Below are 13,929 nucleotides of genomic sequence, written 5' to 3'. Positions count from 1 at the left end.
ATTCCCTGATGACCAAGGCTATCACAGTCTAATTTATGCATGGGACACAAACAATTTTGGATATTCTTCTTGCATAATTTCAGTGACAACGTTCATTAAAGATTTATTACTTGGGAGTAGTTTTGCAAATTCTTGCAGATCCTTTTAACTGACTTTATCTTTGTGTATTAGGAGGAATGAGTCCCTACTTGGAATAAAAAAATTGAAATATAAGGACATTGTTTTGTGTAAAAAGGCGACCAAACCTTGGAAGAAATTCAAAGCTGTAGTAATGGAGATTAGAATAGTAAGTTTCATATGCTTTTTGAATTTTAAGTTAATGAAATTAAGAGATTCATATATCTAAAGATGTTTGGCTGTATTATAATTTATTATAATATGAAACAGAAGGAAATACCAACAAGTATAATTTTATAATTATACATAATTATATAATTATAATTCTTAAGTTATCATATGGATATTTTTATAATCATATTTTTTGTCTACAGAGGTACTTCTGTTACTTTTGATAATAATTTTAATTAAAGGGTATAAAGAAACCACTTTATTTTAATGTCAAGAGATAAGCATTAGAATAGGAGCAAATTATAGTATTGAGTTCCGAGTTTAAGTTTAATTTGTAACATTTTTATTGTCTCCTGTATGAAGACTGCAGAAATGAGGAAAAGAAAAAGACGTAAAAGAAAAGAAACTCTAAGAGAATTTTTTTCCAGAAATCCGTATGTTTTTGAAATGGTGGAACATGAAAGGTATTAATTGATTAATTAATTCAATAAACATTTACTTGAGGGTTACGATGTGTTGGGCATTATTTTGGGCACTGGGGTTTCACTGGTGGACTAGACAGATAAGGTCACCACTCTCAGGGAGCTGACATCCTAAGGAAAGAAGCACAGTGAACAAGTAAATACACACATAAATAAGACAATTTAAAATTTTGATAAATTTTATAAAATAAATGAACAGGATGATTTGCTGTAGAGTAATTGGCCCGGGGTGGAGGTGGTGCTGGCAGTAGTCTAGGTAGGGTGATCAGGAGACCAAATTGGTAAATTACTTTTTAGTTATTGGTGGACCTAATGTTCTTGTTCATAATACTTAAACCATAAAACTGATCATGGGCAAATATTTAGCTTTTGTTTTTATGAGTACGCATTGGTAATTCTTATACATTCTTTATATATCTCACCTTCATTATGGTATGTCTTTCTTTACCTGTTCAGTGATTTTGATCTTAATTTACAACATCTAGATGTTAATAGAACCACTCTCACTTTCTTTTTATTTGCATTTTCCTGCTGTCTCTTTGATTATTCCTTCTTTTTTTAAAATTTAAATTATGATATGTTTTAGATGGGTATAGAAAATAATATTGCAAATGGACATGTGTCCATTACTATATAAAACATTTCCAATATAGTTGAAATTCCCATATATCCCTCTTGAAATGCCTTTCTACCCTGCTCTATCCCAGAAATAAACTATCCCAAATTTGGCACTTATCATGCTTATCACTGGCTTTATACTTCAATTATATATGTATATACCCCTAAATAATGTATGGTATTATTTTTTACAATTTGCTTTGCCAGTTTGCTCTTTTTCCTCAATATTATGTTTGTGAGATTTTTTTCATGTTGATTATACGTAAGTCTGGTTATTCATTTCACTGCTGTATAGTATTCCATTGTTTGAATAAATAAAACTTATTCAGTCTCCTGTAAATGGACATTTAAATTGTTTCCAATTTTTCACTATTGTAAACAGTGCTACAAAGGACATTCTTTTGTACGTATCTCCATATTCACGTGTGAGAGTTTCTGGGGTAAATACACAGGAGAGTAGTTCCCAAGATATGAACATTTTTAACAGTACTAGATATTGCTAAGTTGCTGTTAAATTTTCATCAGTGGCGTGTCAAGTTTCCATTATTCAACATCTTCACTGACACTTGATATTATTATCAAATTTTCAAATTTTTCTGGACCCGTGAGTTGTGAAATTTTATCTCATTGTTATTTTAAATTTTATTTCTTTGATTACTAATGAGATTAGGCATCTTTTCATATTTTTATTAGACCCTAGGGTTTTTCTATTCTCAGGACTGTTTCTTTGGATCCTTTGCACATTTTAAAACTTTTGTTATTTTCTTATTTGTTTTCAGAAGTTTGGATACTAATACTTTTTCCAGTTTGTGGCTCATCTATTTACATTTTAAAGATTTTCTTTTTTAAATCAAAAGTTATAGTTGTTAATGGAGTCAAATGTATCATCATTTCCCTTTATTGTTTCTGAAATTCTTCTCTAACTCAAGGTCTTAAAGGTATTTGCTTCGTGAATTTAAATTTTTGATTTTCACATTTAGAAATCTTATCCAACTGTAATTTATTTTTGTGAATGGTGAGAGGAACAGACCCCCCTCCCCATCCCCCTCTTTTTTAGTTTCCTTATAGGCACCCAATTGGCTAGCCCCATTTATTGAGTAGTCTATTCTGTTAACACTGTCACTTTTGTCATTTAGCAAATTTTCATATATGTAGTTTTCAGATCTCTTTCCTGTCCCATTAGTCTATTTACCCATTTATGAGTCAACATCATACCATCATACTTACTCTGGCTTTAAATTAAGTCTTGTCTGATAGAACAAGTCTCTCCAGCATGTTCTTTTCCTTCATACAAGTCTTGGATTTTCTTTCACAAACTAGTTTGGAATAGCTTGTCGAGCATTACAAAAAACTCATAATTTTGATAGTGATAGAGTTGAAATATAGATTGTTTTTTTTTTCAATATTGAGTCTTTCGATTAGTAGACAGACCACATACTTAGATCTTATTTAATATTTTTCAATAAATTTTTATGATGTTCTCCATAAAGGTATTATACATCTTTTGTTAGCTACATTAAAGAAATGCTTTTTGGTATTAGTGTAAATGGTATTTTAAAATTACATTTTTGAATGCTTCTATTCTTTTGTATAGGAATATAATTGGTTTATAAACAACCTGATTTTCTATACAACTTGATAATTTATTCACAGATACAGATTTTCTGTGTGGACAGTCATATTGTGAGCTATTTTATCTAAAGAAAGTTTTATCGTGTTTTATCTAAAGAGTTTTGTTTATTCCTTCCTGATGCTCATGCCTCTTATTTCCTTTTCTTGCCTAGCCTGCAGATTAGGTCCTCAAGTTCAATCTTGAATAGAATTTGTGATTATGCACATCCTTGTTGTAACATGCATTTTTTTTTCTTTTTGTGAGGAAGATTGTCCCTGAGCCAACATCTGTGCCAATCTTCCTCTATTTTGTATGTAGAACACCTCTGCAGGATGGCTTGATGAGTGGTGTATAGGTCCATGCCCAGGATCCAAACCCCCGAACCCTGGGCCACGGAAGTGATGAGTAACTCAAAGGGGTGGTTAGGACTTGGGCTTATATAGCGTCTTAATAAAAGAACAATAAATTTGTATAAATGATAAAATGAGGAACAGTGTTGTAGGTTTTCAAGGGTGGCAAACTGTGAGAAGGTAAATACATGAGGGAAATTAGTGGAGTAAGGTTTGTTTGTGCAGGTCCATCTTCGCATAGACGTTCTGTGTTCTTCATGGCTTTAAAGTTTCCCCAGGAGAAGGGATTTATGGCATTCCTCCTTTATCGGCAGTTTCTGCTTTCTGTCAGTTGTGGGAACCTCCGAGAAGGCACATTTCTACATCTGTTGATACTCATTTACCTCCGGCTCAAAATCATCCTTATGTCAAAGTAGCATATTTTGAGGTGGCGTATTCTTGTCCCCTATAAGACATAATTCAGGCACCATAAAATTCACCCATTTAAAATATACAATTCAACGGCTTTTGGTATATTCACAAAGTTGTTTGACCATTACCACGATCAATTTTAATACATTTCATTACCCTAGAAAGAAACCTTGCACCCCTTAGCTGTCACCCTGCAACCTCTCTCCTCTATCCCTAGGCAACCACTATTCTACTTTCTGTCTCTACAGATTTGCCTATTCTGGAGATTTCATATAAGTGGAATCATAGAACATGTGATCCTTTGTGACTGGCTTCTCTGACAGCATAATGTTTTCAAGCTTCATCAATGTAGCATGTACCATGGGCTGCTTATCTGGTGATCATAACTTCCTTGAAGGCGTTATTTTTCTTTTGCAAAGCAAGCTCATAAATCCTTTTGACCCTTGAGTCACCCCTCAAGTTAAACAAGAAAACAGCAAATTAACAAGATTAACTTCTTTTCATCTGTGTCTGTGTTGGGCACGAGGTTCAAGGGTAACATTGTTCTTATTGAATATTTACAGTAACCCTCAAGCACCCAGCTTCACTTCCAGCTTTTGGCTATTATGAATAATACTTCTATGAACATTTATATTCAAGTTTTGGTTTAGACGTGTTTTTATTTCTCTTGGGTGCCTATTTTCTGTCTTTGGTTAATTCAGTTGTTCTTTTTCTAACTTTTAAAGTAGGATGCTTACCTTTAATTTTGGGGCTTTTTTGGTGGAAATTGACAGGCTGATTCTAAATTTGGGAGAAAGAAACGTCATGAAGAGTTAACAACTGGAGAGTGCCCATTTTTTAAAGCATGCATAGAACATTTATAGCATTGGCTATAAGACAAGTTTCAAGAAATATCAAATAGTTGGACTCCTCATACAAACCACATTTTACTATAATGCAATTAGAAACCAATTTTTGAAAAGATAACCAAAAAGATCCTATGCATTTAAAAATCTTAAATAGACATTTAAAAATAATTCATGGGGAAAAATAGAAATTACAATGATAATTTAAGAATACGAAGAACTTCTTGGAAGTTTGGTTTGGATTGCTTTGAATCCAGAAAACATGAACACTGAAGGCTATATGTCTCCTTCTAATCATTATTTAGCTGTATCTTAAAATTTTTAATATTTTAATTTAATGATTTTTAATAATAATTAAATTTAAATATTTAATAATTTTAAATAATTAATATTAATTAAATTAATAAAATTTAATATAAAATTTTAATAAAATGTATATTAATATATATTATAATATATAATAATATTATATATAAAATATATAATATTATATATTTACTTATATATAATGTATTATATAATATAATATATATTATTTTAATTATAATTATATAAAAAATATATAATTATATATTATAAAACTATAAAATTTATATATTTTAATTAATTATAATATATAATATTATATTAATGATATAATAATTATTAGATTTATATATTATATAATAATTTTTATTCTCATTTAGTTCTATACAGTTTAAAATTATCCTTATAATTTCTGTTTTCTGTGAATAGTCTTCTACATCTTTGCTTTGGCTAATTCCTAGGTATTTTGTTGAAGTTACTGGAAATACCTTTTTAGAATTTCATTTTTATTTGTTTGTTTATTGCTGGTATGTAGAAATAGAATTATATTTTTGTATATTGACTTTGTCTTCAGTGGGCTTGATAAATTCGCTGGTTGATTCTAATACCTTATCTGTGGTTTGTTTTGGGTTCTATAAACATATAGTCATGTTGTCTATGATTAGTGGCTGTTTCATTTCTTTACTTTCAATCCTTATGCCTCCTGTACCCTTCTTCTTGCCTTACTGTTCTGGCTAAGCCCACCATTTCAATGTCGAAAAGTAGTGATGTTAGTGGGCATCTTTGTCTGAATCCCATTTCAGAGGAAAGCTTTCAAGCTTTCAACATTTTATCATTAAGAAGGATGTTTGTGGGGGGCCGGCTGGGTGGCGCAAGCGGTTAAGTGCGCATGCTCCGCTGCGGCGGCCCCGGGTTCTCCAGTTCGGATCCTGGGCGCGCACCAACACACCGCTTGTCAGGCCGTGCTGTGGTGGCGTCCCATACAAAGTGTAGGAAGATGGGCATGGATGTTAGCCCAGGGCCAATCTTCCTCAGCAAAAACAGGAGGATCGGCAGATGTTAGCTCATGGCCGATCTTCCTCACACACACACAAAAAAAGAATGATGTTTGTGGTAGGCTTGTTTTTGTGGATACTCTTTACCAATTAACAGTGCTCAAGCTAGAATACACGGAAGGTAGTTTCTGGATTCCTTAATATTTTTCCAATTCAAATGTCCATCTGCTTCCTCTTATGGTTCCACATCACTCAGCGTTTATGCTGAGTGTCCTTCCTGAGCATCCTCTCTGGCTGCTGCGTCCCCTCACATCTGTTGCTCATACGGGCACAGAGCTGGTTGTTGGAGAACCCTACGTGTTAGGAACTGCTCAGGTGATAGAAGGAGAAGCATTCTCTACCCTCTGTGGGCTGGCTGTTAGCTCCCTTCCACGCCACCTGGAGTCTGTTGTTACCTTGCCAAGATGTGTGGAGGAAGGCTGTCCTCTCACTGACCTCCCTGGACTAGCTCACTCTCAATGGCAGGGAAGATGCAGCTGGTCCTGTCAAATTCTCCTTGGGCTTTCGAGGAGACTTGACCTCCTCATACAGGGACAAGATTGATTTTTATTTTGGAAATTATATTTTCAAGATAGAGTTATTTAAAACATTCCCATTCATTTGGAAACCAAATAACATATCACTAAAACAACCAAACAACAACAAAAAGCTCAAAAAACCTCGGATTAAAAGGAAACCATCAACAAAATACAAAATATTTAGAACTGAATGATTATGTAAACACTACATGTCAAAAGGTAGTTTCCTTCCTTCCTGTCTTCTTCAAAATTTCTGCTTCTCTGGGACAACCATGTCTGTCTGTCTGCCTTCCTTCCTTTCATCCCTCTTTCCGTCTTTTTCTTCTGCGTGTGTGTGTGTGTGTTGATTCAGATTCAGACACGGTATCTATTGAAGTGAGCAAGATACTTTAACTTACCAATTGAGATATTTATTTTTCGCTTCTCCAATGTAAATCAGGTAGAATGGCACTGACCAATGGGTCAGGTACATCATCAACAGTAAAAAAATATATATATTGATAAGGTATTTTGAAGAAATGAAGTCATGCCATAGAAACAACTGTGTAGCTATAAAAATAGTTGGAGTACTTTGAGATTTTGGTGGGAATAATTTTAAACAAATTGAATGTATGTTATACTTAAAATCTGAACTATCAGCTAAATTTTGAAATAGTTTTTTTCCAGAACATATTGAATATGGATTTATGAAGTTATTTCATCTGTAGTTGACTGATGTTTTATTTCCTCTGTAGTCTAGCTAATGATAGAAAAAATTTTACCCCATTGTTTTTTTCCTTAAGAAACAATACAGAGAAATGACTTTCTTGTTTAACGTTGAAGTTAGTTGATGAACGCGAACATTGTGTTATAATTTAGTTGTCTAATTCAGTGGCCTTTGGGGTATGGAAAAGAAAAGCTCTATTTGGTTTGACCTCAGGACACAGACATCAGGGAGAATTTAAGGCAATACGTAGTGTCTTTGTCCCTAGTGTTTATCCTGGTGCCTTCCTCACTGCTCTATTTCACTTTTTTAGCACTAAGGAAATGATGAATAAACCAGAAACATTTGCATAAGTGCAGTCAAGTGACTTCTTGACGTATTTTGTACAAATTGGAATCATTCATCTTTATTAAATGTCTGGAAGATTATGTAATTTCGAAACTTCTTTCTCCCTCGGCAGAAATAAGAGAGCCGATGTTAGAAAAATAGCATATCGAGTCCTGGTGGATAACTTGAATCCTATCATATTAAATTACGTTAAGAGGAAGAGGTTCCATCAGATATTTCTTGAGGAGATGCCCTGGAAAGCTCAGATGAACCTGTATCTGGCAAGTGCACACTTCAACCTGCTTTTAGTAAAGCTAGGGGAACGTACGAAGATGAAATCTGGCACTTCACATACAATGGTCAGGTATAGTATATTACCAATGGATAATACTTTTTTAGTCTCATGAGCATGGGTTGTATGTGTATGTTTAGGGCTCCTACGTTGATAATAACTTAAAGAAGTTTACAGAATGCTTGTGTCTTTACTGGTCATTGGTGTATTTATTTATTTATTTTGCGAGGAAGATCAGCCCTGAGATAACATCCATGCCAATCCTCCTCTTTTTGCTGAGGAAGACCGACCCTGAGCTAACATCTATTGCCAATCTTCCTTTTTTTCCCTTTTTCTCCCCGAAGCCCCAGTAGATAGTTGTATGTCATAGATGCACATCCTTCTAGTTGCTGTATGGGGGACGCGGCCTCAGCATGGCCGGACAAGCGGTGCATCGGTACGTGCCCAGGATCCGAACCCAGGCCGCCAGTAGTGGAGCATGAGCACTTAACTGCTAAGCCACGAGGCTGGGCCTTGGCATATCTTTTAATTTCTTGTCTCAGACTCTTTCCCAAACAAGTACTGGGTGTAGGTGCCTATGAAGTACTAATTTGCATATACATTCAAGATATATGCAAATTCAGTGAAGGGAGAAGGTGTAATTCCAAGAGAAGTGTAATATTGATTGTACAATAACTGTAGATATTAGTGGGCATTAGGCAATTCTCTGTTTCATTCAGAGGTATATTTTAAGCCTCTATAAACACAGATTATATTTTCTCATACAATGTAAACTTTCTATCATTAATTCAAAAGACATTTGCGCTCTTTTTGAATGTCTTTGGCTAAGGTGTTATGGGAGATGAAAATAAAAGATAAATTCATAATATGGAATACCATTCAATCATTAAAAAAGGTGATGTAGTCTTTCATTAAAAAAAAATACTTATTGAGCACCTATTAGATACAAGGTACTGAGATAGGTGCAACGGGCATACAAACATGAACAGGATATACAAGTTAGAGTCTGGTAGGGTAGATCACAAATATTCACAAATAATGGTAGAAAGTGAAGTACACATAAAGTCTTCTTTGCTCCTAGGAAGAAGGCTTTCCTTTGGCTGAGACTAACAGGAAAGTTTTCATGGGAGGGGCCGCTTGGCCTGGGTCTTGATGGATAGGCAAGATTTACAGATGAACAATAGGGAAATGGGCATTCCAGATAGTTAGAAGAACATGAGTCATATCCCAGGGGGGAACCCCAAGTGAGAACCCCAAATGATCTCATCATAATCTAGGACATATGAAAGGAAGTGACATGAAATAATTAGAAAAGAAGGCTGGTACTAACTAGATCCTGGAGGGTCTTAACTGTCTATTAAATCTGAACTTTAATTTATATATAGTGGGAGACTGTTAAGGGTTTTTGAGCAGGACTATGATAAGAAATTTCTCTGGCAGCATCATATCAAATGGATTGGAGGAAAGAAAGACTGGTGACAGGGATATGAATTAAGAGGGTATTTATTTCAATAATCCATTGATAAAATACGCAGGTTGAAATCCACAATGAACTTGGTCTTAGTTTGTTTCCCCAGAATTTTGGTTAAAATCATTACCAGACTGAACCTTGGCAAAAACGTCTCCAGATAGATCCCTTTCCTATGAAGGCTAGACCAGACTTGCATTTAAGAAGCAGTTAGACCAACAGGGAAGGCTTTTGGCAAAGTGACCCATTCATCAGGCCATGAGAGGGAAAACAGTTAAGATCAGATGGGCTTCTTTACTGTCCTCTGAACACTGAGAAGTCTTCTCTGAACTTCCCATCATACATGACCATTCATGCATGATTACTTGACAGCACAATAATTAGACAATGACCAAATTTGTGTCAGGATAACTTGGTGCTAAATTCAATTTTATTAAAATCGTTAATATATACTCAGTATTTATTTATTTTTGGTGGAAGATTATTTACTCTTAGAGCTTATCTTAAAAAAGAAATAATGTTGATTGTGGACACATTGCTCTACATAGTAGTCATCTTCATTGAGTTTTGTTTAAATCAAGTGGTTTTAAGTTGATGTAAATTATTGTTCCAGAGTTCTTACAGTGGGTATAAATCTTCCATTCCCATTTTCAAGGGCCCTTTCAGGGAAATAGATACTGATGTTAAAATTCCTTAGAGCAAAGTTACATTGTATAATTTTAAAATTTAATGGGAAATTGTTTGGCTTTGATTAAATGCCAAAATACATTATGATCCAAAATCTGGGAGCACTAACTCACAAATATTTTAAAAATTAAAGTAGACTGTATTTGACAGATTTAATTCAATTTTGCTCGTATTGTTTTTTTAATGAGGTTTTTTCCCCCTTGCAGTTTCCGATCATGTGATCCTAATATGTTCTCACTGTATAATTCGGGAACGGTATTACCAACAGGAAAATTGACTCTAGAAAACTATAAAGCAATACTTGATTTCCTTCTGACAGCTAAAAAGAGAAAGGTCCATTTACCATCAGGTAAAATAAATAAATATGTTGTATACTATCAAATTGCTTCTAGATTTCTATTCACTAATGCAACACACACACTCACACCCCACACACATACAGAGGTACACACACTATTTTCCAATGACCCACGAATTTATGTTGAGTTGTGATATTTTGTAGGAGATTATTTGCTCTATTTAAAAAAATTTCTATATTTTTATAGTATCAGCATGTATATTTGGAAATATCTATGTTTGTGTTCTGTCCTAAACCAATTTGGCTGTTCAGCAAATATAATGTTCTTTTTAAAATAATGGTAGCCTCCAGTAGTCAAGACAGGTGAAGACTTGCTATCAGATGTTCTGTTTTAGTGGAAGTAAGTTTCAGAACGAAGTCCACCAGACACACTGATGCAAGCAGGCATGGAAACAGTCACATAGCTGTATTATAGTACTGATTCTGTACTCAGGGGAGCCCACTCTTGCCTAGGATCTGCAACTAGCACCTTTCTTGAAAGCTCAGTCCAAGATGAATGCAGTAATATTCTGATGGCAGAACCAACCAATATTGTCATCTGGTCAGGTGACAGCGGGCTCCAGGAGGTGGTGAGGTACAGGTGAACAGGGCTCTCAATCTGGGTGCTGTACTGATAACACTGTTCCTAAGCAATCACCTATCTTGAATACCACTCATTTCATAAATAAAAATGTATTTCTAATATTTTTATGCTATTACAAACCCTCTTATGTAGATTTTTAATAATGGTACTTTAAGTGCTATGTAACTAATTGCTGATCAGGATACTTCATATGCTGGTTGACTGCCCCAGGAGTATTGATTCATATTTGAGGTACATGACATGCTTTCTAATTTCTTCTAGGGTATAAATTAAGTTTAACTGGTTGCTGTATGTCATACCATGAATATTGAAGTATTTGAAAGTAATATAGACATAGAAAGAGTCTGAGTTTTGTATGGAGATTATAATATATAGCTTCTTGAGTGTTTTTTTTTTGGGGGTGAGAAAGATTGGCCCTGGGCTAACATCTGTGCCCATCTTCTCTACTATATATGTGGGATGCCTGCCACAGCATGGCTTGATAAATGGTGAGTAGGTCCACACCCAGGAGCCGAACCTGTGGACCCCGGGCTGTGGAAGTAGAGCGCGCGAACTTTACCACTACACCACTGGGCCGACCCCATGAGTTGTTTTTTTCTTAAACTAGCTCCTTATCTAAGACTTCCCATGAAATCGGCAATAGAATATTCTGCTCTTGAGACTTATTTAATGCGGAGTTCTAAGAGAAGGTTTGCGGCAGGGGAAATTCTTTGTGGTTTCTAGTACACCAACAGGAGAATGGGTGGCCAGGTTGCTGCATGGCCTAATTCCAGGGGACGCCACACACCTTCTAGGGTACGTGTCCTGGGAATGGCCTGTTTTGGGGGAAAATTAAGGAACAATGGGATCCTGTCATCCCCCCCCCCAAACATGACATTCTTGCATCTACATTGTTTCTTTGGCCTTCACCCTTGCCTAGAATGTTCTTCTCCGTAGTCTTCCTGTATGGCTAAATCATATCCACCCTTTAAGACCTAACCCAAGTGCCTCCTTCTCTAGAAACTTTCCCTGGTTCATTGTGTCCATGATAATCCTGTCCTTTCTCCAAGTTTATGTAGCATTTGTTATCTGAATTACTCATTTGATGCTTATCACCAACGGTGTTTTCTGGGACTTAATTCTCTGTTGTCAATAACATAATACTTTATTTTTGTACTGCAGATGCTGAAGAATTTTCGGCATTTATTAATTCCAAAATGAGTGATGAAGATGTTTCCAAGACACAAATGGTTTACAACCCAGACTCTCAATCAGATCTTTGTGCTCAAGAAAAGGATAAAGCAGCAAATTTGGGTCTATTGGATCATTTTATGAAAATATTTTTATACTGCAGGAGAGCAATGGTAAGGTGGTCCTTCTTATTTGCTAATGTAGTAGACATACATCTCAGCCTATAAATTCGGGCATGTAAGATATATCGTATTTATTTACTTATTATCTGTAATTTTAGTTTCAACGTTGAGACTAAATTTGCTGGATTTTGTGTCAGTCATTTCTGAGGTTTGCCTGCCCTGGTACTGAGGTCTTAGGCATTGTCGAGTTGTCAGCGAGAGGGGTGAACTCCTTTAGTCTTCAGTCATCCATCCACCCAGAACTGAGGTGGCGTTTGTCCCTGTCTACACAGTCTCCATGAATATTCAAACACCTTTCTGCTGCTTTCTTGCCACACTTGGGACATGGGCCTCTCTAGTGACACCAGGGATTCCTTTCTGGGGTCTTGCTCTCTCCTGGGGTATCATAGACTCCTTTGTTCCCACCAGCACAAGGGAAGATCTTTCTAGACTACATGAAAGCCTGGCCCCTGCCCCCTCACCCCCTACTATAGGTCACCTGTGTCTTCTCTCAAATGCTTTTCTCTCTTTTTCTTCTTAAATATTACATGATAGATTATTAAACTCAGAATTGGAATCATTAGCTACAAAGAAATTAGTTTCCTTTTTCTCATAGCAGGAAGGGGATATACTTCAAACCTCTCAAGAGCTGAGACGAAATCTATCCTTTCTAGAGAAGAAAGGAACACTTCGTCTTATATTCTCCATGGAGTGGAGAGAGTGATTTTTTTAAAAATGTGAAGTAACCTCACATCATCCCCCTGGTCCATGGGCATTGCACCTTACCCTCCTTTCCACCAGCTTCAGGGCCCTAGAAGGTCTGGGTCCTGCTCGCCTCTCAGAACTCAGCTCCTCTTGCTCTTGTTCAGTTCACTCTCTCCTCTGGAAAGCACTAAGCTCATTGCCTCCTCAGCCTTCGGGTTTACCCTCCATCCTTTGCACTTGTTGTTCCTGCAGCCTCAAATGCCCGCCTCCGCCCGATACCCCCACCCCCACCTTCACATGACTTGTTCAACTCAACATTCAGGCCTCTGCTCGTATGTCACCTCCTCAGAGAGGACTTCTCCTCTGACCACCCTGTCTAAAACGATGTCTTCTCACCCTCATCAGGTTCTGACCCACTTCTGCTTTATTTTTCTTTACAACATTTATTATTCCCTGAAATTATATTTTTATTTGTCTGCTTATCTAGTGTCTGTCTCCTCTAATAAACAAAAGCAGCACAAGGGCAGACCTGGTTTCCCTCGCTCACTGCTACTTTCCCAGCACCTAGAACAACGAGAGTGTTGGAGTCAGACCACTGGTGTGCAAATCCTAGCTCACCACTTAGTAGACTCATGACCTGGGGCAGAAAGGTAAAGTCATTCAGGGGTCTGTAATTTTTGGGAATTTGGGGACTTTTGGATGTTGTGTTTGTCTTAGGTTCTTGCTCATCGTGGCGGCTATTGGACTCTGCTTCAGAACTGCTGTCGGGCCTTTTGGAACTTTACTCAGGAGTTGCAAATACTTCTTAAACAAGCAGTGGATCTGTATAAAATATTTCCTATTAACCAGGATGGTTTCCTCTGTACCTCTGTTTTACCATTCTATTTGGGAGCAGAATTACTTATCGACATGTTAATAGAACTACAAAATATCAATTCTGTTAAGGTAAGGGCGTGGGGGTAATTACTTTTATTGTATCCAGTTAGCAAA

General features: G+C 36.1%; 1 protein-coding gene across 1 annotated transcript in view; it reads left to right on the top strand.

The window, feature by feature from the left end:
• Window positions 1-13,929, top strand: part of CFAP54 (cilia and flagella associated protein 54) — a 290,316-nt gene that overhangs the window by 116,920 nt on the left and 159,467 nt on the right. The window contains exons 31-36 of the mRNA XM_058568605.1: window positions 172-286; window positions 652-752; window positions 7,649-7,879; window positions 10,169-10,311; window positions 12,065-12,246; window positions 13,657-13,884. Coding sequence (XP_058424588.1) covers window positions 172-286; window positions 652-752; window positions 7,649-7,879; window positions 10,169-10,311; window positions 12,065-12,246; window positions 13,657-13,884 — 1,000 coding nt within the window. The remainder of the gene's footprint in view (window positions 1-171; window positions 287-651; window positions 753-7,648; window positions 7,880-10,168; window positions 10,312-12,064; window positions 12,247-13,656; window positions 13,885-13,929) is intronic.

Source organism: Diceros bicornis, chromosome 25 (assembly GCF_020826845.1).
Source record: "Diceros bicornis minor isolate mBicDic1 chromosome 25, mDicBic1.mat.cur, whole genome shotgun sequence".
NCBI classification, from domain to species: Eukaryota; Metazoa; Chordata; class Mammalia; order Perissodactyla; family Rhinocerotidae; genus Diceros; species Diceros bicornis.
The sequence above is the reverse complement of the archived record's forward strand: the minus strand, read 5'-3'. Positions and strand labels throughout refer to the sequence as shown.